The sequence below is a fragment of the Sminthopsis crassicaudata genome, chromosome X (genome assembly GCF_048593235.1).
Source record: "Sminthopsis crassicaudata isolate SCR6 chromosome X, ASM4859323v1, whole genome shotgun sequence".
Classification (NCBI taxonomy): Eukaryota; Metazoa; Chordata; class Mammalia; order Dasyuromorphia; family Dasyuridae; genus Sminthopsis; species Sminthopsis crassicaudata.
Window position 1 is genome coordinate 72,599,166 of NC_133623.1, and position 25,155 is coordinate 72,624,320.

The 25,155-nt window shown below is 49.9% G+C and overlaps 2 protein-coding genes across 2 annotated transcripts in view; one reads left to right on the top strand and one right to left on the bottom strand.

Moving 5' to 3' along the window:
- The window catches only part of BCAP31 (B cell receptor associated protein 31), a 29,781-nt gene extending 29,361 nt beyond the window's left edge, over positions 1 to 420 (bottom strand). Inside the window, exon 1 of the mRNA XM_074277923.1 lies at positions 174 to 420. The gene's annotated coding sequence lies outside the window, so the exon portion shown is untranslated. The remainder of the gene's footprint in view (positions 1 to 173) is intronic.
- ABCD1 (ATP binding cassette subfamily D member 1) lies at positions 381 to 18,380 on the top strand. The gene is made up of 10 exons (XM_074277922.1): positions 381 to 1,480; positions 5,882 to 6,062; positions 9,609 to 9,751; positions 9,838 to 10,012; positions 12,041 to 12,135; positions 13,519 to 13,664; positions 13,792 to 13,937; positions 15,592 to 15,676; positions 16,997 to 17,122; positions 17,485 to 18,380. The coding sequence occupies exons 1-10, from the start codon at positions 545 to 547 to the stop codon at positions 17,711 to 17,713; spliced, it is 2,262 nt and encodes a 753-aa protein (XP_074134023.1). The 5' UTR covers positions 381 to 544; the 3' UTR covers positions 17,714 to 18,380.
- Positions 18,381 to 25,155: the final 6,775 nt, after the last annotated feature.

The window sequence follows — 25,155 nt, forward strand, 5'->3', positions numbered from 1 at the left end:
CTCCAGTCTGCCTGAAGAGCGGTAGAGTTTGCTGCCCTGGGGAGGGGCCGCGCCTTGAGAAGAGGAAGAAGAGGAGGAGGAGGAGGAGGAAGAAGAAGAAGAAGAAGAGGAGGAGGTGAAGGAAGAGAAGCTAGCACTCCCTTCTCCGGACTCTGTCCACCCCACATTCTGACCTTATATGGTCCACGAAGCTGGCCGGGTCGAAGGGATCACTGACTGAAGAGGGTGAATAGGGAAAGAGACTGAGAGGGGAGACAGTGGAGACAAACTGGAGAGAGAAAAAGTGCAGTTAGGAAGGAGACAGCCTGAAGAAAGACAGAGACCTAGAGGAGTGACACTCCTAGGGGAGAGACTAGAGATCTAGAACGGAGACAGAGAGCCCTGGCCGGTTGCTGGAGCAACCACCACAGTGGATGCCCTGTTGCACCCCCGGTTTCCTAGGAAACGGCCTAAGGGGCCTGTCCACAGGGTTCCAGTTGCCTGGACAACCTTCCCAATAGCCCCTGTGTAAAGCCTGTGTGCCCACTCTTCCCTAGTGGGCACCATGCAGGTGCTCTCGAAGGCCCGGCCTTCCCGCTCGGTCTCCCTGAGGCGCCTGGCCGTGGTGCTGGCCCTGACCGCTTACGGGGTGCACAAGATTTACCCCCTGGTGCGCCAATGCCTGGCGACCTCGTCGCCCCCGAGGGGATCCTCCGCCCAGCCCCTGTCCTCGGCCGAGGCGGAGTTCCGCAGCACCTCAGCCTCTTCCGCCGCCGGGATGGCGGGTAGCAGCGCCAGTGCCAACCGGGTCTTCTTGCGCCGGCTGCTCTGGCTGCTGCGCCTCCTCTTCCCCAACGTCCTGTGCCAGGAGACGGCCCTGCTGGGCCTGCACACGGCGGCATTGGTCAGCCGCACCTTCCTGTCAGTTTACGTGGCCCGCCTAGATGGGCGCCTGGCCCGCTGCATTGTCCGCAAGCAGCCGCGGGCCTTCAGCTGGCAACTGCTGCAGTGGCTGCTCATCGCGCTGCCCGCCACCTTCGTGAACAGCGCCATCCGCTACCTGGAGGGCCGCCTGGCGCTGGCCTTCCGCAGCCGCCTCGTGGGGCACGCTTACCGCCTCTACTTCAACCAGCAAACTTACTACCGAGTCAGCAACATGGACGGCCGCCTGCGCAACCCCGACCAGTCCCTCACTGAAGACGTGGTGGCCTTTGCGGCCTCGGTGGCCCACCTTTATTCCAACCTGACCAAGCCCCTGCTCGATGTGGCAGTGACCTCGTACACCCTGCTGCGCACAGCTCGCTCTCGGGGAGCCAGCACGGCCTGGCCCTCGGCCATCGCGGGCCTGGTGGTCTTCCTCACCGCCAAGGTGCTCCGGGCCTGCTCCCCCAAGTTTGGGGAGCTGGTGGCCGAGGAGGCCCGCCGCAAAGGGGAACTGCGCTACATGCACTCCAGAGTGGTGGCCAACTCGGAGGAGATCGCCTTCTACGGAGGCCACGAGGTAAGCCAGCGGGCTGAGGGGAAGGAGGGGGACCGTGGAAGGTGACAGGGGAGGCTAGCCCCCCACCGGGGAAAGGCTTGGGCAGTTCTTGGAGTTGGTGGTAGCAATGAGGAAGGAAAGCCGGGAGGGGTGTCGGGGTTAGTGGTGGAAGAGGAACCCCTTGGGGGGGGGGTACTGTTCAGACTGCTCCTGGCTGGTTGAAGAAAAGATTGGAGATTGACATAAACGGATGTCTGGGGCTAGGGGAAAGTGCCCCTCTGGGTGGCACAAGGAAACATGCTGGTGAGGGGTCCTTTGCCAGTGCGAGCCATGTTCCAAACTCCTGCTTTCTTTTACACTTCTGTTTATTTTGTTTTTGACACTGGCTGCCAGAAAATCTTAGCGGTTTCAGACTGGAGCATCCCATTCAAGTCTCTGCTTGTCTCTCTCCATCCCCAAAACCTGCCTGGCCCCCTCCAGCCTTGTTCCTTGAAGTTTTTCCCAGTCTTCCATGCACTAGGGCAAGTTCCCTTTTGCCCAGAGCCCCCAGAGGTCTCGGGGCTGGCTCTGTCTAACCTGATGACTGAACTGGGAAGATGCCAAGGGCCGGGGAGGTGATCTCTGAGGACCAGGCTGTTGGCGGGCGGGGAAGGAGAAACGCAGAGTCAGAGGGACGGGCACAGAGAAAACGGAGGCTTCCAGCGTTTGGGAAATCTGGACTATTGTGGGTCCCCAGCTGGGAGGGGGGGGAAGGAGAGCTGCTGCCTTTGGCCATGTGACTTGAATAGAGCCTCAGCTCCTTGATCGTCTGGCCCCTCCCTGTTCTCAGCTGTTGAAATCCAGGTAGCCCTCAGAGGGGCCTCTGGGAGGCAGGGGCGTTCAAAGAATGACTCAGACCCAAGCGGGGTTAACAAGCGGCACCAGCGGAGACTGGCTATTTGGGGTTAGAGGTCAGGCCTTTTCTGACCTCCTTCCTCCTCTCGGGGCTTCCTTAGCTCCCCAGCCCCTGCCTGCCAGCCAGACTGGGGCCCCGGGACCTTCCCCCTTCCTCATTTCCTTGAAAGGGAGGGAATGGGAGGATGCTGAGATAACAGGCCTGGTGGGCAGAGGTCACGAGGAAGTTGTGTAACGCCTGTTTGGCTTGGCCCCCGCTGCCAGCTATCTCCGTGCCCTTTCCCCCTCCCCCCCCCCAGCACCACCTCTTTCCCAGTAGGGAACTGGACACTTGCGAGTGGCTGGAGCTCATCCCCCTCCCCCCCTCACCGGAGCCCCTCGGGAGACGGAATTGGTGCGAGCCACTTCCGCCCGTGCTTCCCTCTCCCAGGAGGCGACCCACCCTTCCGCCGCCTTGGCCACATCCCACTGCCCCCTCCTGGCTCCCGGAGCAGCCCGGTCCCCGCCTGCCCCGAGCCCAGAACTCGGACGGGTTTGCGTTTTCAGCACCGGGGGCTGGGCCTGGGAATGTTCTACCCGAGAGGCCCCGGCCCGGCCCCAGCTGCTGACCCCGGGCTCCGGGAAAGGTTACTCCAGGCCAGCGCTCGCGGTCTCCTCCCGCTTCCTCGGCTCCAGCGCGCAGGCGCGGCCTCTTTGTTTCACTTTCGCCCTGAGCTTGGAACGGGATCTCGCGGCTCCGCGGCCTCCGCGCACCTGCGGCCTTGCCCCCCAGCTCTTTGGGGGGGGGGGCTCCTGGGGCCCCCTGCCGTGCGCTTGCGGAAACCTCTCTCCCTCCGCTAGGCCGGGACCCGTGGCTTGTGGGGGAAGCGTGTATGGGAGGGGGAGGGAGCGGCACCAAATACACACTCCTAAGAATATGCACATATAGATGCGTATTCACACCCCAAGATCCGCTCCCGAGGACCCCCGGGCGGGATCGGCCCTCCCGGAAGATCTGGAGTTACCGGGTCTAGGATCTCCAACCCCCCTCCCCCCCCTCGGAAGACAGTTTTGAACGTGAGCCACTTGGCAAAGTCCCCAAAGCCAAATTGTCGGTCAGGCCCCAATCTCCTTATGCCCAGAAGCCTCGGGCTCCCGGGGTGCGCACTCCTGTCTGCCGGTGAAACTTGCTCTAAGCAAACGTGATTCCATCTGACAATGTGGATTTACGGGAGAGATAATTCGAAGAGGAGCGCTCCTTTGCTTTATCAAAGCCGCAGGCCAGCAGCGCAGCCGGGGAGCTAGCGGGGCCCCAGCTTCTTGCCCTCAGTCATTTTCACCGTCATTTCCAAGTCCCCACTGTAGGTCCTGTGGGGGTACCGAGCAGAAAAGCACCCCTGGCCTTGCCCTCCCCGTCCAGCGCACAGACAGCTGGGGTGTAAATCAGAGTACATTAAAGCAGCCGCATCTAAGGCAGGGGTTCTTGAATATACTTTTTTTTTTTTTTTTTTTTTTTTTTTTTTTTGCTGAGGTAACTGGAGTTAAGTGACTTGCCCAGGGTCACACAGCTAGGAAATGTTCATTGAATTTACTTTTGAAAATATTACAACCGTATTTCAATATAATGGATTTCCTTTATAATCCTATGTAGCTTATTTTATGCATTTAAAACCATGATTCTCAGAAAGGGTCCTTAAGTTCCACCAGACTGTCAGAGAAGCCTGGCCTAACCCTGCAATAGTGGCTGGAGTAGAGGGCCGGACCAGAGACCTGAATCCTACCTGTAACTATTTGATCCAGAACAGGGAAGCAACATGATACAAAGTAAAAACCAAACAAGCAATGTATTTGCAGTCACAGCAACTGGATTTGAATCCCAGCTCTAACCCTCACTAACCTCTCTGGGCCTTAGTTTCCTCCAGGTGCTTTCCAGCCCCACATCTATAAACCTGTGACCCTAAATTAATCTCAGTGGCCCGGGCGATTCTGAGGCAATAAATTGGAGGAAGCAGCCTCAGAAAGAGGACGATTTGCCCGAGGACGCAGCTGGAGCCAGGGCTCCTGACTCCAATTTTACTGTTTCTGAGATCAAAGTTGTAAATGAGAGAGACTTGCCCAGCCTGTGGCAAATGAGTTGCAGCAGAAAGAGACTAGAATTAGGAGGCCAGCCAGACCTAGAGGAAACACTTGTCAAAGGAGGAGAGCAGTGGAGGGATCTCAGGGTGGATCGCCACCATCTTCTCCGTGAGGGTGCAGTCATGCTGAGATCCCAAGATTGCTGATGGAGGTAGATCGGAGATGAAAGAAAAAGGAGAGAGTGCCGACACTGAATCAGAGATGAATCCCAAAAGCCGGCAAGCAGGGCTGCCTGGGCTGTAGCACCAGGCGTCTGGAGACATTCAGGCAGCCAAGCAGGACCGTTTCAAGTTCAGCACGAGAGAACGTGTGCTCAGCTTGGGAGGGTGAAACCCAGGCGGGTCACCAGAATAGGTCCTGATGTCAAGGAGACTCAGGTGCTTTCCCACCGGATGGTCAGGAGACTGACATGGAGCAGCTACATGTCCACAGTCTCAGTCCTTCCTAGCTCCACCTGGGGAAACCAGCTCAGGAGAAGCCAGAAGCCCCAGGCTTCCTCAGCTTCTTCCCACTCTGATTCTCGGACAAGGCCTTTGGAAAAGAGCGTTGACTCCCAATCCTGGCTGACACTTGGCAGCTGTGTGAGCTTGGGCAAGCCACTTTACCTCCTGAGCTTCCACATCTGTAAATCAAAGGGGTTGGGTGAGTGATACATTTATTGGAAGGGCCTTAAAGGATCTTTGAAATAAAAGTTGTCTGGGCTTTACCTGGGATAAGAGACCCGAAGGGAAGGGAATGAGCCTTTGTTACTTCGAGGGCCACATCCATGTCGGTAGATGTGCCTTTGGTTTCCCAAGCAGCACTTCGGAATGAGCTTCCTCACAGAAACAGTGTTCTATATGGTACATAGTGTGGTTGGCCTATGTGGCCCATGTTCATTTGACATTATTTGTTGACTTGAACCACCACTTGGAAACTTTGGGACCTTGTTCCAAACTAGCTACTTGTAAAGAACTATTGGCAACAAAATCTATTCGTCAACTGGGGACCGCAGGCGCGCGTGTGTGTGAACATAGAGAGTATGCATGCATATTTTCCCCCAACTCTGATCACAATATCACAGGGTCTGGCTTACGAACGCCCCTCACACCTGAGTAGCCACCATGGCCAAGGATTTCTTTGTCTTCTCCTTTCCATTGTTTGACAATGAGAAGATTGATTTGGACCAGAGGTTATTCATCTGAATTCCATTAAAAACGATTTTGAAAAGGGTTCTATCACTTTGTACAAATAATCCAGGATGCCGGGAAAGTTAAGGGTCCCTGGTCTTGATTCTTTCTAGTCATGTGATTATGAGAACACCTCACCACCAGCATCTCGTGCTCCTTGCCCAGGCTGCTCACCTAGGACGAGGTTTAGTCCCCAAAGGCAGGGGGAGTGGGCAGGCGCTCATGGAGCCTCTTTGTCCCCTAGGTGGAACTGGCCCTGCTGCAGCACTCATACCAAGACCTGGCCTCCCAGATTAACCTCATTCTTCTGGAAAGGCTCTGGTACGTCATGCTGGAACAGTTCCTCATGAAGTACGTGTGGAGTGCCTCCGGCCTTGTGATGGTTGCTGTACCTATCATCACTGCTGTTGGCTATTCAGAGACAGGTAAGAGGACCCTGTGGGGAGAAGAGTCTGGGAGCACATTCCCCAACAAGGTCTAGCTCCAGGTGTAGCCCCGCACTGAGACTGAGAAGAACTGGGGAGAGGGGTGCAGGTCCTGGGCACAGCTGTCAATCGCCCCCACCTCTCCACTCCCCACATTATCTGAGCCAAGTCACTTGACCTCTTAGTTGCTCACTTGTCAGAACTAGATGAACTCTAAGCACCATGGCAGTTCCACATGTGTGATCTGGCTTAGGGCCCTGTGTCTAGTGAATAGTTGAGTCAGGCCCAGAGCCCAGTTCTTCTGACTCCTTCCTGGTCCAAGCCTCACTTCTTATACTGCCTGCCAGTCAGAAAAATCCCACTCTACTTTAAGCTAAGTCTTCTCCTTGTCCAGAGCAAGCTGTTTCAGAGCAGGAAGAAATATAGTTTTATTAATGCTATGCATCCTTCACTCAAACTTTTTCTCATTATTTCCCTTGACGTGCTAAGCCTTTTGTTTTTCTCTTATTTTGTTTAATTTAAAAAAAACTACCTCTGAAATAATTTGGTATAGCACTGAATATGTACATGAATTTACCTTGTATTGTCATTTATTGACATGACTTAACCATGAGCAGTGAATGTTTCTCCAATTATTTGTCTCCCTTTATTTCTGCCAACAGTTTTTTGTAGTTTTAGTTATATAAATCCTGGGTATGTCTCGGTAGGTTAACTCAGATATTTTATAGTTATTTTAATAGAATTTTTCTTATTTCTTTGACAGCTTTTGATAATATTATATAGAAGCGCCGGTAGTTTGGGGATTTATTCTATATTTTGCTATCCTGCTGAGGGCACTAATTGTCTCAGTTTCTAAACTGATTCTCTGGGGTTTTCTAAGTATAATATCATCTGCAATTAGGGATAGTTTTATCTTTGTTAATATATATGCCTTTGGTTTTGTTCTCTTGTTATTACTGTAGGTAGAACTATGTCAAATACTGTTGGGGAGAAGAGTCACACACACACACACAAGCCTTCAATAACTTGGCCATAAAGAAATTCCATTATCCAAACATTACTTGGCTTGTTTTTCAGCCCCCATCATCTATAATAGAGTTTCTTAAAGTTTTCTACTTGTAACTCCTTTTCACTTGAGACATTTTTATGTGGTCCTGGATCTCTAGGTATATAAAATATTTACTGATAATAAAATCGTCATTTTGTGACCCCCCCATTCAGTTAAAGACCCTATGTGGGGGGTCGTGAACCACGGTTTAAGAAGGGATCTACAAGGTATGTATGGGGCTGGTACATGTTAGGGGAAAAGGATGGAATAGTAACTGCTGTATTAAAATCTTTACCTTTCTCTAGCCTCAGTTTCCCCGTTTGTAAAATGAAAAAGTCAGAATAGATGATTTTTAAGTTCTCTTTCAGTTCTGACATTTTATGACTATGAAACATTTATTCAGTACCATCTACTCATTCAGCAAACATTAAGCTATCATTTCTATGCGAGGCTCTATGAGAGATATACAAATAAAACTCCTTAATGGAGAAGACAAGACACAAAGTCATGAACAAAGGTAATTAATGCTCAATATCTAATGAGAGCTGCAGACAGCATGGTGACAACTGGAGACTGGATGTGAGCTAGGACTTAAATAAGCAGAGTCAAAGCCTCTTAGCTCAAGAGGCAGAGTCCCTCATCCTGATAAAATGGCTTATTGCCCAGAGTCTTTGGGAGTAACTTCCTGATCATACACAGATAACTTCTGGAGGGCTCACCTGGAAGGAGATAAGCAGAACCTAATTATGCATAATGGGCAGCCACTGCCTCTGCCTTCCCGTATCGTCTTCTCAGGCCTGCCTGAGCCAGGAGTGTTCTGTTCCCACATGTTTATGATCTTTCTGGGCCTGTACCTGTTTATCCCTTTTGACTAATGCCTCAGAATGCACTCCATCTTCCTGTGGGCCATTCTTCCCCCTATTATTCTATTAGTCTGTGCATTCCAAGGAAAACCATAGAATCATAGCATGTTAGACCTACAGGTGATCTTGGAGATTAGCCAGCATATAACCCCTCACTTTACAGATGAGGCTTGAAAGGATCTTGCTAAAGATTGTGTGGCTGGCTAAGTGGCAAAGATGGAACCCCAACTTAGGTTTTCTGACTCCCAAGTCCAGGGTTGTTTTCATGGGCATCAGCTGCTTTTTTTTTTTTTTTTTTTTTTTTTTTTTTTTTTTGAGGCTGGGGTTAAGTGACTTGCCCAAGGTCACACAGCTAGGAAGTGTTAAGTGTCTGAGACCAGATTTGAACTCAGGTCCTCCTGAATTCAGGGCTGGTGTTCTATCTGCTGCACCCCCTAGCTGCCCTTATCAGTTGCTTTTTAACATCAGACCCTGCACACTTGGAGTATGACTTCTTGTAATTAATTTCCCCCCTTTCCTTCTCCATCCCTCTTTTCTCTCCACCATAGTATATGTTTTCTAGGCTTTCATTTTCTTATCCGGAAAACACAATAATCTCAGAGGTCCCCTCCAGTGTCCAGAATCCATGATTCCAAACTGAGCTTCTCAATACAGTGCCTGTCATAGAGGTAGCGAGGCAGTGACTGCTGATTCCCATTGCCCCTACGTGGCCCTTTATGTGATGAGATGGGCAGACTCCCTGTGCCCCTGGGACTCTTCTCGGGCCATAATGCTGCCTTTTTGCCTCCCTCATCCAAAGAAGGATTGGGGGTTATGATTCAGAGATGGCACATAGCCAAGAGGCCATGGCTCTTGGCACATATTGGGCTGGTCATTGAGCTTTTCCTTTAACATGGTCCTGGGATTATCCAGGCAGTTTCACTCCCATTGCCTCAGTTGATTCTCATGACAACCAAGTAAGAAAGGTGGGTCAGAGATTATTACCCCCATTTTACAGATGGGGAAACTAAGTAGCAGAGCCAGTCTCCTAAAAGTCCTGATGAGTTCCATATTCTTTCCATTAGTCTTCACTGTGTGTCCATTGCTATGCACTTTGGAACTCTAAGAGAAGTAAGTAATGTGGGCCCCGTTGTTGAGGAGCGCACTGTCAGACCCACCATAGCCGGGAAATGAATATGTTTCAAATACCCGGCTGTCTTGGGGTTCTCTGAGAGCCACTATGTTGTAGTCACTGCCCATGTTTAGCCCCAGAGCCAGCTGGAGGAGGAGTGGGGCTGCCACTGCTGCCTTTTTTCCATTTCTGAGGACCAAGATGAAGCCCTGCCATGGAGGCCAGACTGACTAGAAAGAGGCATCCAGCACAAGCGTGCCCTGCTCCCCCCCCCCCAAAGGCTTCTAAGTGAACTAGAGAGACAAGCTTCTCACATCTCCAGGGGGTGCTTGTAGGGAGCAGCTATAAGGTAGGCCAGACCCTGGTTAGCAAGGGCTTTGGATACAGCCACCCAAGGAGTTTGCACGCGATCCATGAGGCAGGCAGGAACTGGTGGAAGATCCATCTATGGAGGTCAAATTGGCTGGGCCAGTGGAAATATAAGTCCTGTAGCTAACTCTCCATTCTTCTCCCATCCTGTGTAGACTCAGAGGCAGTAAAAAAAGCGGCCTTGGAGATGAAGGAAGAAGACCTGGTGAGTGAGCGCACTGAAGCCTTCACAATCGCCCGGAACCTGCTCACGGCTGCTGCGGATGCTATTGAGCGAGTTATGTCTTCCTATAAAGAGGTATTCTTACCCCCAGCTTGCTCCAGGCTTCCTGCCAGAGTGCCGGGCCAAGACTGATTTCTCCCCCTTCCCTCCTGCCCCCCCAGGTGACAGAACTGGCTGGCTACACTGCCCGGGTGTACGAAATGTTCCAGGTGTTTGAGGATGTCCAGCGAGGTAGTTTCAAGAGGCCTGGGGAACAAGAGGACTCTCCAGTGAAGGCCAGACCTGGAGCTCTTGTGAGGCATGGGGTGCGTATGGAAGGACCCCTGAAAATCAAAGGTAAGCACTTGCTTTCTTTCCTTTCGTTCATTCATTGAATCAGCATATCAAGCACCTGTTGCCTTTTGAATGGTCTCTGTCTCGTGTTGCCTCCATGGTTGCCTGTTACTTGGCACCCAGTCTTAACTCTATTATGAAGTCCCTCCCACTCAGTTTTATCCCATGTCTCCAGCCTCCTGTCTCTTTGCCCTTGCTCTGGATAGACCTGGTTCCTGCCTATCTTCTCAGTTCCTTGTTGTCCCCCTGGATCCCCCGCATCCTTCAGGGCCCAGCTCAAGGTCCCTCCCCTTGAGGAAGCCTTCCCCGAGATGACCTGTTGGATGCAGAGCTGCTCCCAGAGGGCCGTGCTTTAGCTGTCATCCTTAATTGGCCCTTCATGGCTGCTCCTGCTACCTGTCATGGGCTCACTGGGTAGCTAGGATTACAGGGATAAGAAGAGGGGAAATGGATGCTGTTGCTCATCCAGTCTAATGCCCTCATTTTTCAGATGAGAAAACTGAACTGCCCAGAAAGGTAACTCGTCCAGAGTCCCATGAAGAGGCTAATTACTGAGCCAGGCCTCTGACTAAGTCCAGGGCTATGGAGAGTCAGGCAAAGTCTGGATGATCTCTTGTCAGGGAATTCCTACTCACTGGTCGGTTGTCCAGTGCCCTCTGGGATCCCTGTCAACTTCTTTTTGTAGATGCCCGTTGCCAGCTGCTGTGCAAGCTCATGGATGTCTACACAGGCCCTCACTCATCCTGCCCCCTGCCTCTAGCCTTTGCTGACCTGTAGATGAGGAGCTTTTAAGTGCTGATTTGCATGTGCTTTGTCTGGGAGAAGCCTACACTACTTTGTGTCCCTCAGGAGGCTCCAAGCTCATGTTCTTAGTAGAGCAAAGTAGCCCTCAGTGTGCCTACCCTAGTACCCTCCCACATCTGAGAGAGCCCAGGAATTGTCTCTCTTGCCTTTCCCTCCGTTTTCCTCTAGTCCCTGCTTGGCACGGCGGGGCCAAATTCAAGTCCTGTGCTGGCCTCCAGAGTCAGCAGAGTTAGGAGAACTCCAGGCAGTGCACCGGTCTGTCCTCCAGTGCAGGCATTCATCCTGTAGCACACTAGGCATTGCATGGGCGTACAGAAAAGAGCCATGGCTCCAGCCCTAGCCGTCCTCCTTCCGCTATGAGAACAATTGCAAATGATCCGAGGTAGCATAGACGTGATGGGTGAACGGTGCTGCTTGGATAGGCGGCAGGAGAGAAGTGTATAAGCGCGAGTGTTTAGGGGAAGAATGCTTCCTGGAGGGATGGGAGGAGAGTTAAGGGAAAGATGGAAGGGAGACAGGTTGGGATAGTCCAGGGAAGGGGAAAGAGATAGAGCGCACATAGACACAGAGAGGGCTGAGCACGAGCATCTTGTGTTATGAGGGCAGTGGATAAACTGCTGTGCTGATGAGGCGGGCTGGAGCCGCTGGTGCTCGTGGGAGTGCACGTGGCTGTGACTGTGTGCCGGTATGGCCGGATGTGTGCATGCACGTGTGAGGTGTGTGTGAGGGCGTGTGGGAGTGGATGTGTGTGTGTGCCTATGGCTAAATATGTGTGAGTTGCATATGAGTGCACATATAGGCGTGTTCAAGTGCTGTGTGAGTGTGAGAATGTGTGTGAGTATATGTGTCAGAGTATGTGTATTAGAGGCTCATGGGTAAAGGTTGGAGAGCACACGGGGAGCTGAGATGTGACTTGGAAGCAGGCAAGGGAGAGACCGTTTCCTGCAGATTAGATGTGATGGCTCTGCCCTTGGAGACCCCCGGTAGCCACCACGAAAGGATCTGTAAGAGCCTCCCAGTCCTGCCTCATCCCAGCTCGTGGGCACTCAGTCCTCAGTGTTCCATCCTCTAACGACTCAGTGGGGTTCTCTGGCTTTCCAGGGAGCGGTGGCCTGCAGGCTCTCCAGTACCTTTCCAGGCCTCGCAGCAGCCCCTCCCTCCCGCCCGCTTGCCGGCCTTGGGGTAACCAGCCTTCCTTGCTCTTTCTCCCTTTCCTTCTCCCCTCAGGCAAGGTAGTGGATGTGGAGCAAGGGATCATCTGTGAGAACATCCCCATCATCACCCCAACAGGAGACGTGGTGGTGGCCAACCTCAACATCAGGGTAGGCCAGAGGCTCCATGTGCTGTCAGGCTCTGCCCTGGCACCAGGGAAAGACTGCTTCTCCAGGGCAGCTAGAAGGGAGAATTCCAAGGCAGACACCCATCAGCTGTATGTCTTAGGCTTCTTTTACTGCCCATCTAGTCTAGATAGTTCCAGAGGTTCCTCCTAGCTCCAAGGTTCAAAAGATGGCTCTGTGATCTGAGGGTAAGAGGAATGCCCCAGAGAAAAACCTCAGGCCTGGGCAATCGTGATCTGCATTGTTGGCATCAGGACAGTGCCCTCGGATCCAAGGTTAATGTGAGCAACCTCCAGGTCACATGTGCTGCCAGCAGGGCAGAATTGATCGAGGAGGCTAATGATCGTTGAGAGCTGGCCTATGGTCCCTGAGCTTGACTGCTACTAGTTCTCCTCCTGCCTATCTCTCAGTGAGCTCTGGGTCTACTCCTCCTACCTTCCAGGCAGATTGGGAAAGGGATCTTTCCCTGTGCTCCGGGGGCATAAGGGCTGGCACCCATTGCCCTTTGAACTTCCTGCTCTCGGGACCTTCACGCATTGACCTATGAGCAGAAAGGCTCTGCTGCTCAAAGGCTGGATTCTGCTTTCAAGGGAAGCAGTCAGCTGGGAATGAAATTCTCTTTTACATGCACTAGGGAGGCTCAGCATTGAAAGAAAGGCCCAGGTGGACTAGTCATTCCATGTTCACGGAGCCCAACTTGGGGTGTCGAGGAGGAAGGTGGGGGCAGGGAAATAAGAGAGAAAACTCCTTTCCGTGCCTGTTCTCAGGGAGCTTCCAGTCTCCTGAAAGCGACTAGATTCCCAAATAGGAGTCAGAGAATGTTTGAGTGTTAAGCACACTGATGCCAACACAAAGTATACTGGTTAAGAAAAGGAAGGGAGAAATCAATGTATATGGAGATCAAAGGATGGGGAGGGGTGGAAAGACAGCAGATGCTGACCTAGCACACACTATATGCAAGCCTTGCCCAGCAGCACCATGGGTAGCACTCTTAAAAGGGGAAAAGAACAAGCTAAGTGGGAGCCAGCTGGTACTGGGGAAGACTTCCTGGGAGAGGTGGAACCTGAGCCAAGCTTTGAAAGATGTGGAGGATTGAGCCAAGAAGGAAGGCCTAGGGCCTTCCAGACAAAGGAAATGGCCCATGCAGAGATTGGGAGATAGAAGCGAGCCAAGCCAGGAGAGCGGCCCGTCTGTGGTGGAGGGATGGGACTAGGATCCTCAAAGGCTTGGATCAAAGACTAGGATCACTTGGCTTCAAGATTTGGACTTGCTGTCATGGGTAACAGGGAGGTTCTCCAAAGGAAAAGAAGGGAGGGAATATAAGCCTCCTAAATACACAAGGCCTGCCTCTCCCGTGGCTCTCCATAGGTGGAAGAAGGCATGCACCTGCTCATCACCGGCCCCAACGGCTGTGGCAAAAGTTCCCTGTTCCGGATTTTAGGCGGCCTTTGGCCAGCCTATGCTGGAGTCCTCTACAAACCTCCACCACAACGCATGTTTTACATCCCCCAGAGGTGAGTGAGAGTAGGCCTCCGCGGCCTCTGCATCATGCAGTCCCAAATCTGGGGTCATCAAGCTGGGATGGCGTGGCAGGGAACCAAGCCATCGGTGAGCACCCCCACTCCTGTATGTCTCTCACAGGCCCTACATGTCAGTGGGCTCTCTGAGAGACCAAGTGATCTACCCTGACACAATAGAGGACATGAAAAGGAAGGGCTACTCTGACCACTACCTGGAGGCCATATTGGACATCGTGAACCTCAACCACATCGTCCAGAGGGAAGGAGGTGAGTGCTCAGAGATTGGGGAGGGCCCCCCCTTCCCCAGCATCCCCATATCCAGGCACATAGGAGTTGTCTTTCCACAGTGGAGATAGAATATATCATCTCACACTTCTCCAAGGCTCTCTGGCCAAAGCATGGTAACAGATGACCGTGTTGGCCTCCCGGGTGACCCTGGCTTTTGGCCAGCTCCTCCCTGGACAGGCTCTTCTCTCTCTTTGGAGAAGCTTTGGCCCTAATCTCTATTTTCATTTTTAGGTTAGTCAAGGTGCTCCTCTACACCTGGGACCTAGAAGAGACAGTCTGGCGTAGGGGCAGAGGACGACTCTGCTCGTACCCCATCACAGGGAAACGCTGAAGCCTATGAGCTCTTGGGCATAGGGGGGATTCCTTTTTCACAAGGGAATATCAGGACTCTGTAGTCTTTGGATGGCACAGGGAGAGCAGCCCCCACATTGGCTCTGCTGGCCCAAAGGGACCGGTCGTTGGTGGCACGTCCATCCCTTTTCCCTCACGTTGCTCCACCACTCTCGGCATTTAGTCAATGCCTGCTATATGCCAGGCACTGCGCTAAGAATTTGTCCCAGGTCCCTCTCACAAAGCAGGCTCATTCTCCCTTTGCTCACTGGCGGCTCTGTCCCTGCTCCTCTTGTCCTTTAGGCCTGGCACAAGGCCTGCTCATTCCAGGAGGGAATCCCAGGTAATCACACTGGTCCTCCACCATCGGATAGCAGGGAGTGAGCGACTGAAGAGAGGAAAAGATTCAATTCTGGAGCCAGAGGGCCAGAATCTGAAAGCCAGCTCTGGTCCAGAAGCGTTTATTGTCCAAGCCGGCCTTTTGACTTAACATCCTTTTCAGTTTAGTCCCTTGTTTTTCTACTAAATTGCTTCAAACTCCTCCCAACCCCACCCCCCGCATGCTTGTTCTGGACTCGCATGACTGGGACTCAGAGTCATTCCCTAGCTGTGGGCCCCAGTTCCAACAGAGTGCTTGGCACAGTGGGTGACAGGACATTTTATTAATTGGTTGATCACGGACTAGTCAATAATGTTGTAGAGCATCGTTTGGAACATGTAATGAGTCACAGTACCCTCCCCCCTTGGGGTTGTTGTAAGTAAAACATTTTATAAAACTGCTGGTACTGCCCAGTGGCCAGGGCCCCAAGTTCAAAGGTCAATTCATCTTTCAGCCTCAATTTTTTTGTATGTAAAATGGGGCTAATAATAGCACTACCTGGCAGGGTCAAATGCAATCACCTAAAGGCATTTTGCAAATCTTAAGTCTAGAAATACCGAGTATTATTAAACCCTAACATTCTAGAGAAATGATGTGATTGTTAGGCCAAGCCCCAGGACAAGGAGCGTTGTTGTCTTTTTTTTCCTGTTCCTCTCAGAGTACTCATTAGCGCAAGGCCAGGCATAATACAGGTGTCAAACAACTTTTTTTTTTAAATGATTTTTTTTATTATAGCTTTTTATTGACAAAACAGATGCATGGGTAATTTTTCAACATTGACCCTTGCAAAAGCTTCTGTTCCAACTTTTCCCCTCCTTCCCTCCTTTCCCCTTCCCTGGATGGCAGGCTATCACATATGTGTTAAACATCAAACAACTGTTTAAAACTGCATTTAAGCCTCCTCTTCTTTTCCTTCCTGTGCAGGTTGGGAGGCTTCCTGTGACTGGAAGGATGTCCTCTCAGGTGGAGAGAAGCAAAGAATCGGCATGGCCCGGATGTTCTACCACAGGCCAGTTGGGCTTGGGTTGGGGAGAGGGGCCAGGCCTGGCCGACACTGACTGGGAACTTGGAAGGCAGTATGGGGGGAGGGGTCCCTTGGTATATCCTTCTGGGGCATCCACCCATGAAGAAAAACCAAGACAAAAGGCCTCAGTGCTGACCAAAGGTAGAAGAAGGTGATGGGAGCATCATCCCCTTGGAAGAGAGTACAAGTGGGAAAGGACAACTCTGCTTCAGAGTGGTTTTTCTGTTTTCTTGGATAAGGGACCTGGGGACCCCCACCCCATCCCGACACGGTAGACCTCAGAGGCCCTGGGCCGGGGATAGGAAGGCTGTGAGTTGGCCCTTGTGTCCCTTTACCCATAAGCTTGGTCTCGGTGGTTGGGAGTTGGATGCATTTCCTCTTCTCGGATGTTTGAGATCAGAGATGTGACACTGGAAGAGTTCTCAGAGACATCTTCCTCATTAAAATGCAGGCCCCAAAGGGAGCCGGTAACACTGTGCTAACCTGTGTCGGGGGCTGACCCGGGCCTCTGACCAGGGGAGCTCAGCAGCCCAAATTTAGGCTGGTGAGTGAAGAGGACCTGAACGGCAAGCACCAAGCCCTAGAATGGAGGGCAGCCATAGCGGTGTATCTGGCTGCAGGTGTTCAGGATGCTGGGACATTAGTGGGAGAAACCATCTCCTTTGGAATTCCTTCTCTTTCAAAATATTCCAAGGGTCTTTAATCTGAGAGTGGCAGGTGCCATGAAGCCAGAAAGCATTGCTCATACCCGGGAACTCAGGCCCAGAGCCAAACCTGGGCCCTCGTACCCGGGAACTCAGGCCCAGAGCCGAGCCCGGGCCCTCTGCAAGCTTCCCTTCTGCCTTCTCTCTCCCCTGCCTGGCAGGAGATGCACTGGGGCCAGGCTGAGCTAGAGCCTTTGCAGAGCTGGGCAGATGTTCTCTCTCAGGAAGGTCCTAGACTTTTCCCATTAGCAATGGAAGGACCTTTGAAATCAAACAACTGAGGCCCAAAGAAGTTGGCACTGGCCTGAGACAGCATAGTGAATTGTAGAACCAGGTCCTGGGTCACAGTGCTTCAACCCCTTCCTTTTCCAGGGGCTGGAACTGAAGCCCCGAGCGCTTCACTTGCATAAGATCTTTCCCCTAGCACAGCTGGGCTACAACTGAGCCTTGGAGGTTGGGTGGGATTTCTGACAGGCCTTCCAGGCAAGGGGAAGCAACTCAAGCGAAGGAGTTGAGCACCAGTGAAGATGAGAAGGGTTTGTTGGTCTGTCTGTCTGTTTTAAGGGAAAGGACTTATATTCCCTGTTGTCTCCCCCTCCAGGCCCAAGTACGCACTTCTGGATGAATGCACCAGTGCCGTGAGCATTGACGTGGAGGGCAAGATTTTCCAGGCTGCTAAGGATGCAGGCATCGCCCTGCTCTCCATCACCCACCGGCCTTCCCTGTGGTAGGTGCCTCCTCCCCCAGAAGGAGCACTGTGCTCCAGGCAGGCATGAGTCCCGAGTGGTCTTGGTCTGGCTTGCCCACGTTTCTGGTCAGGGCTCACAGCGCCCTTCCAAAGACCCAGTCCACACAGGAGTCAGCCGCACGGGGGATTGCCCTTTGGGGCTCACAGCGCCCTTCCAAAGACCCAGTCCACATGGGAGCCAGCCGCACGGGGGATTGCCCTTTGGGTAGAGGGTTGCTGCTTACTTAAGGAGATGCCATGAAGTGGTAACAGTGCGGAGCAGAGGTGCTGGCTTAGGGATACCAAGGCCAGGGCCTAGGGCCTGAGCATGGGACACATGCCCACTGGCTTCCTCCCTACAGGAAGTACCACACACACCTGCTGCAGTTTGACGGTGAAGGGGGCTGGAAATTTGAGAAGCTCGACACAGTCACCCGCTTAACCCTGAGAGAAGAAAAGCAGCGTTTGGAGCAGCAGCTGGCAGGCATCCCCAAAATGCAACAGCGCCTCAGCGAACTTTGTGAAATCCTGGGTGAAGATGCAGATCTCCACCATGTTGACCCATCTCAGACCTCCCACCCCAGTCCCTGAGGCCCTGGCCTCAGCCTGGGCCTTCTTCTGGTCCAGGAGACCATCCTATAGCCAAATATCCCTGGACACTTTTGTCCTGTGTTCCTTAATCCACAGCCCTCCCTAACCTTGTGTTGTGCCCCCAAATCTCCCCAGATCTCACAAAGGAAGCAGTGGGGTCTCCTTTTGTCATTCCCCTCCCAAGGAGATAGATGGAATCCTGTGTGGTTCTGCCCCCCTCCCTGTCTAGGGATTCGTTTGCTGGGGGAGGGGGGGTGAAGAGATGGGGGGAAATACCTACCTTAGTAACTGCCATCTGCCCAGCCAACACCTGGCTCGCCCCAGGTCTGTATTAGCTGAGGGAGGAGGGGTGAGGGGGGCTGGTTGGTAATTAGTAACTGTGAAGTAGATAGCATGTATGTAGCCAGAGTCCTTTCCTTTTCCCCGAGGGGGTGGGATAGGGTGAGTTGGTTGTTGCCCTACTTGTACCACCAAGCATCCTCATCAGTTATGTTCTTGATGAAGGCGGAGGTGTTAGTTCTGTGCCATGACAGGAATGGGGGGTGAGGAGCCTGGGACCACTACCACACACTGCCAGCCAAAAGTCCACGGGGAAGGCTGCATATTGGTCATGATTCTCTCTCACCGCTTCTCTTGTCCCTTCCTCCTCCTCCTCCTCCTCCTCCTCCTCCTCCTCCTCCTCCTCCTCTTCTTTCTCTTCCTCCTCCTCCTCCTCTTCCTCCTCCTCCTCTTTCTCCTCCCCCTCCTCCTCTTTCTCTTTCTCCTCCTCCTCCTCCTCCTTCTCCTCCTCCTCCTCCTCTTCCTCTTCTTCCTCCTCCTCCTCCTCCTCCTCCTCCTCCTCCTCCTCCTCCTCCTCCTTTCTTCTCTTCCCACCTCGCCGAGACATCTTCTAGTCTGCCTGATCTCCCGACACCTCTCGGCTTCTCTGCCAAACTGGAGTGGTCTCCTGGCTGGATGGGGGCGGCACTTCCTCGACCTTCTCTGACACCGGTTGTTCCAAAGAGCCCTCGCCCACCCGCCTGCCCACAAGAGGGAGAGTTGCACAATATTTCCTACTCTGAAGAATGTAGTCTTTTCTGTCTCTCAGTAGTACTATCTTGGTCTTTCTCTCTCTCTTTTTTAAGTAATTTATTTGATCCAGTTTTATATTTGTAATGATTGCCAATGTGAGTATTCCACCAGAGAGATGGGGAGGTAGGAATAGAGGGTGAGGGAATGGTTCCCTCACCCAGGTTTGTTGGCATGAAGGGTTTGATCCGCCCACGCGTTTGCCCTGGTGTGTCACTATGGAAGGGTGGAGTGGAATGGAGAAGGGGAGCAGGGGACGTTTCTCACGTAGACCGGTCCCCCCAACATCTGTGGGCCTGCCCTGACTCCCATTGACACCAGCTAACACTGCCAACTACCTACCAGCCAACTCCCCGCGCCACCTCGCTGAAGTGAGGGACCTAGGGAAGGGGGAAGTGTCTCCCTCTGCTTGCCAAAACCACCTTGCCCCTCCCCACCTCTGCCCCCCCATGGAGGAAACATGCTATGAGGGGTCCCTTCATCTCTTTCCCTGCCCCTTCCCCAATGCCAAAGTGTACTCAGGAGGAGAGGGAGATCAACTATGCAAACCCCCACACTCACTTGTGGATGGAAACACCAGAAGCCGCGTGTGCCTTAGCCCTCTTCCTTGGGGCTGGGGGTGAGCTGGGTCCTCCTTGTCCTCTCCCACCCTCTCTCCCAGTCATTAAAGAAAATGTGTTGGAAATGCAATCCCCGCCTCTTTATTCTGGGGGGGGGGATGAGTTCCAGTTGAAACTAGAAGATGAGAGTTGCTCATTGCATGCATGGGGGACAGCCAGAGAAAGTGCCCAGAGTCAGGAGCCGACATGTGGGAGAAAAACCAAGGAGGCCAGTGAAATGTAAGGTGTAAAAGGGCTGGGAGGGGGCAGATTACAAGGTGTCTTGAATACCAAGTAGGATGTCGTATTTGATCCCGAAGCCACTGGCCCCACGACACTTCAGGCCCAAGTACGCACTTTTGGATGGGAGTGAGGCAGAATACATTCAGAGCTGTGTTTCAGGACGATCAACTTGACAAGCAAGTGGGGAGAAATTTGAAGCAGGGAGACCCACCAGCAGCTCATGCAATAGTGTGAGGGGCACTGCCAGGAGGGTGGCAATATCAGAAGAGAGAAGGGGGCATTTGACAGTAAAATCAACAGATGAAGAAAAGGGAGAGTGAGCAATCAAGGATGACATTTCAATGATGGAGGATGATGGTGGTCTTAAAATTTTTTTTTCTTTCTTTATTTTTTCAAAACATATGCGTGGACAATTCTTCAACATTAGCCCTTGCAAAACCTTGTGTGCCGATTTCCCCTCCCTCCTCCCATGCCCTCCCCTAGATGGCAGGTAGTCCATGCCATTCATTCCATGCATGGGGGACAGCCAGAGAAAGTGCCCAGAGTCAGGAGCCGACGTGTTAAACATGCTAGAAATATATCTTAGATCCAATATGTGCATACAGATTTATACATTTATCGTTCTGCACAAGAAAAATCAAACCAAACCAGTAGAGACAGAGAGAGAGAGACAGAGACAGAGACAGACAGACAGACAGAGACAGAGAGAGAGACAGGGACAGAGAGAGAGAGAGACAGGGACAGAGACAGAGAGAGACAGGGACAGAGACAGAGAGAGACAGAGAGACAGAGAGAGAGAGACAGACAGAGAGACAGAGACAGAGACAGATAGAGAAGCAAAATAAAATGCAAGCAAATAACAAAAAGAGTGAGAATGCTATGTTGTGGTCCACACTCAGATGGCTCTCTTCATCACAAGATCATTGGAACTGGTCTGAATCATCTCATTGTTGAAGAGCCACATTCGGATGAAAGAGAATTCCCTTTTGGACATGTTGAGTGTAAGATGTCTGCAGGACATCCACTTTGAGATGTCCACTGAGAAGTTGGAGATGCAAGATGAAATAAATTTTTTTCAAAAGCTTAGGGCCTTGGAAAGGGGTGAGGGAGGGAGAGAAAATTTTGGAACTCAAGGTTTTGCAGAGGTGAATGTTGGGAACTATCTTTACATGTATTTAGGAAAATAAAATACTACTGGAAAAAAAAGGTTAGGGCTAGATACATATGAAAACCAGCTGCATAAAAATCAACACTGAATCCATAGGAGCTGATGATTATATAGAGGAAGAAGAGAAAGTCTATGAGACTTTTATTGGGCATGATTTGGATGAAGGACCAACAAAGGACACAAGAGAGGGGAATGCCATAAAAACCCAAGTCAGAGAAGGAGGGGATTAAAAGTGTCAAGGACAGCATAAAGGTCAAGAAGAAAGAGGATTGAGAAAGGGCCATTTAGATTTGGTAAATAGATATTTGACTTTGGAGAGAACAGTCTCAGTTGATTGATGAGATCTCGAGGTCAGATGCCAGACTGTTATAAGAAGTGAGTGAGTGCAAAGGAAGTAGAGCCATGTATTGCAGACAGCCTTCTCAAGGAGTCTAGCCACTAAAAGGGGAATTATGGGAGGATAGCAGCATGAATGTATCAAGGGAGGGCTTTTTGAAGATGGGGGAAACATAAGTATGTTTGTAGATAGCAGGGACACAGCTAGTAGACAAGAGGAGAATGAAGATGAAATAAGAAATGAGATGATACAAGGGGCAGTTTGCAGGAGAGGATGAGAATGGAAGGGGGCAATCTGTACAATTAGAGCAGTCTGCCTTGTCAAGAAGGGTCATCTCAGATACTTGCAGGAACTGATGCTGAGTGAAATGAGCAGAACCAGGAGATCATCGTACACGGCAACAACAAGATTATACAATGATCAATTCTGATGGACGTGGCTCTTTTCAACAGCCAGGTGATTCAGGCGAGTTCCAATGGTCTTGTGAGGAAGAGAGCCACCTGCACCCAGAGAGAGGACTATGGGAACTGAGGGTGGATCACAACATAGCATTTTCACTCTTTTTGTTGTTGTTTGCTTGCATTTTATTTTGCTTCTCTCTTTTTTTTTTTTTTTTTACTAGTTTGATTTGATTTTTGTTGTGGTTTGCTTGAATTTTGTTTTCTTTCTCATTTTTTTCTGGTTTGATCTGCTTTTTCTTGTGCAGCAAGATAATTTTATTTATTTATTTTATTTATTATTTATTATTATTTTTTTATTCATTTTTCCAAATTATCCCCTCCCTCCCTCCACTCCCTCCCCCCGATGGCAGGTAATCCCATACATTTTACATGTGTTACAATATAACGCAGATACAATATAGGTGTGTAAATCCAATTTTCTTGTTCCACGTTGAGTATTAGCTTCCAAAGGTGTAAGTAACCTGGGTAGATAGACAGTAGTGCTAACAATTTACATTCGCTTCCCAGTGTTCCTTCTCTGGGTGTAGTTGTTTCTGTCCATCATTGATCAACTGGAAGTGAGTTGGATCTTCTTTATGTTGAAGATTTCCACTTCCATCAGAATATATCTTCATACAGTATTGTTGTTGAAGTGTACAGTGATCCTCTGGTTCTGTTCATTTCACTCAGCATCAGTTGATGTAAGTCTCTCCAAGCCTCTCTGTATTCCTCCTGCTGGTCATTTCTTACAGAGCAATAATATTCCATAACCTTCATATACCATAATTTACCCAACCATTCTCCAACTGATGGACATCCATTCATCTTCCAGTTTCTAGCTACAACAAAAAGAGGGTATGCACAGTTTGACAACTTTTTGGGCATAGTTCCAGATTGCTCTCCAGAATGGCTGGATTCTTTCACAACTCCACCATCAGTGTCCCAGTTTTCCCACATCCCCTCCAACATTCATCATTATTTGTTCCTGTCATCTTAGACAATCTGACAGGTGTGTAGTGGTATCTCAGAGTTGTCTTAATTTGCATTTCTCTGATCAGTAGTGATTTGGAAGACTCTTTCATATGAGTGGAAATAGTTTCAATTTCATCATCTGAGAACTGTCCGTTCATATCCCTTGACCATTTATCAATTGGAGAATGGTTTGGTGTAGCAAGATAATTGTATAAATATGTATGCACATATTGGATTTAACACATTTTTTTACCATTTTTAACATATATTGGATTACTTGTCATCTAAGGGAGGGGATGGAGGAGGGGGAGAAATTGAAACACAAGGTTTTTCAAGGGTCAATGTTGAAAATTTATCCTTGTATATGTTTTGAAAATAAAAAAAACTAATACAAAAGAAAGATCATTTCTTTTTGTAAGATGGATGAAGGCATCTGGGTGATATAAAAGAGGAAGGAACTGTTGTTAAATGGCTTCAATTTTTTTCAGAACAATATGAGTCAAGATTCTTAGATGAGAAGGTGGGAAAAAGAGAAGCCATGGGTGGTTTGAGAAGGGATGCAAAAGTTTGGACGTTTAACAGCAGAGAATGAAATAGTTAATTTGGGAGGCATAAAAATATTGCTTAGCAGCAGTGAGCCTCCAGTTGAGGTTACATAACAAATTTGGAGGGGATCCAGTCAGCCAACTTTTATCATTTCATCACCACTGTTCAGCAGCAAAATCGGTATCTATCTCCTAGGGCAAGACTCCTGTGAAAATGGATATGGAGGGGCCCGCTAGATGGCGTTGTAGTGGATAGAGCACCGGCCCTAGAGTCCCGAGGACCTGAGTTCAAATTTGACCTCAAATGCTAAACACTTCCCAGCTGTGTGACCCTGGGCAAATCCTAACCCCAATTACCCCCTAAGGAGAGGAGTGGAGGGAGGGGGGGGGGGGAAGGTAGTCAAGAAAATGGATATGAAGCACTTTGTCAGTTCTATACTGGAGACCTGAAATGCAAAACATGCTGCAGGGAGGAAGTCCCTAGTGGCCCAAACCAGATTAAAATGTAATTGGGCAATACTTAACAAAATAAATAAAACTCAATAATATATAAATAATAGCACATTAAAAGTTTTAAGTTATTTAATTAAATCACTATGCTTCTGGCAGTTATCCTTCCATCTGGATTTTTTGGGCCCCCTTTATACTGGAGTTTAGGGGCGCCACTGTATACATGCTAGCAACTCTTACTGTTCCAGGATGGATTGGATGTTGATTTGTTTGGCTTTGGGGAAAAGGGGAAGAGGAAGAGGAAAGCCAAGCTCTCTCATTTGTATACTGGAGGTGGGAAAGGAGTAGGGAGAGGGAATGGGTGAGCCTGGAGGGAGTGAGAGGGAGAGCAGTGGGGGGTGGAATGGGCAGAGTTGCTACAAGAGCTTCACTTTTTTTTATTTGCTTTGTAGGTCCAGTCCCCTTTAAAGCTGCAGTTAATTGCTGGTGGAACTGTGAATACATCCAACCATTCTGGAGAGCAATCTGGAATTATGCCCCAAAAGTTATCAAACTGTGCATGCCCTTTGACCCAGCAGCGCTACTACTGGGCTTATATCCCAAAGAAATACTAAAGAGGGGAAAGGGACCTGTATGTGCCAAAATGTTTGTGGCAGCTCTTTTTGTTGTAGCTAGAAACTGGAAGATGAATGGATGTCCATCCATTGGAGAATGGTTGGGTAAATTATGGCATATGAATGTTATGCTCTGTAAGAAATGACCAGCAGGAGGAATACAGAGAGGCCTGGAGAGACTTAAATCAACTGATGCTGAGTGAAATGAGCAGAACCAGGAGATCACTGAACACTTCAGCAACAATACTGTATGAGGATGTATTCTGATGGAAGTGGATATCCGACAAAGGGAAGATCTAATTCAGTTCCAATAGAGCAGTAAGAACTGAACCAGCTACACCCAGCGAAAGGGATATGACTTTGAACCACTACATAGAATTCCCAATCCCTCTATTTTTGTCTGCCTACATTTTGGATTTCCTTCACAGGTTACACTATTGTACACTATTTCAAAATCCAATTCTTTTTTTTTTTTCTTTTCTTTAACATGGGCATTTCTTTTTTTAATTAATTTTATACTTATAATTTTTGACAATATATATACATGAGTAATTTTTTTAGAACATTATCCCTTGTATTCATTTTTCCAAATTTTCCCCTCCCTCCCTCTTCTCTATGTTGAAGATATCCACTTCCTATATAAAGAAGATCCAACTCACTTCCAGTTGATCAATGATGGACAGAAATAACTACACCCAGAGAAGGAACACTGGGAAGCGAATGTAAGTTGTTAGCACTACTGTCTATCTACCCAGGTTACTTACACCTTTGGAAGCTAATACTCAACGTGGAACAAGAAAATTGGATTTACACACATATATTGTATCTAGGTTATACTGTAACACATGTAACATGTATGGGATTACCTGCCATCTGGGGGAGGGAGGGGAAAATTTGGAAAAATGAATACAAGGGATAATGTTGTAAAAAAATTATTCATACATATGTACTGTCAAAAATTTTATAATTATAAAATAAAAAACATTTTAAAAAATAAAAAAATAAG

Bases quoted from the DNA above. Each gene is read 5' to 3' on its own strand.
- ABCD1 (XM_074277922.1), top strand. From the start codon at position 545: ATGCAGGTGCTCTCGAAGGCCCGGCCTTCCCGCTCGGTCTCCCTGAGG. The intron at 6,063-9,608 runs GTAAGAGGACCC...CATCCTGTGTAG, and splicing joins TGTTGGCTATTCAGAGACAG to ACTCAGAGGCAGTAAAAAAA. The intron at 13,938-15,591 runs GTGAGTGCTCAG...CTTCCTGTGCAG, and splicing joins CATCGTCCAGAGGGAAGGAG to GTTGGGAGGCTTCCTGTGAC.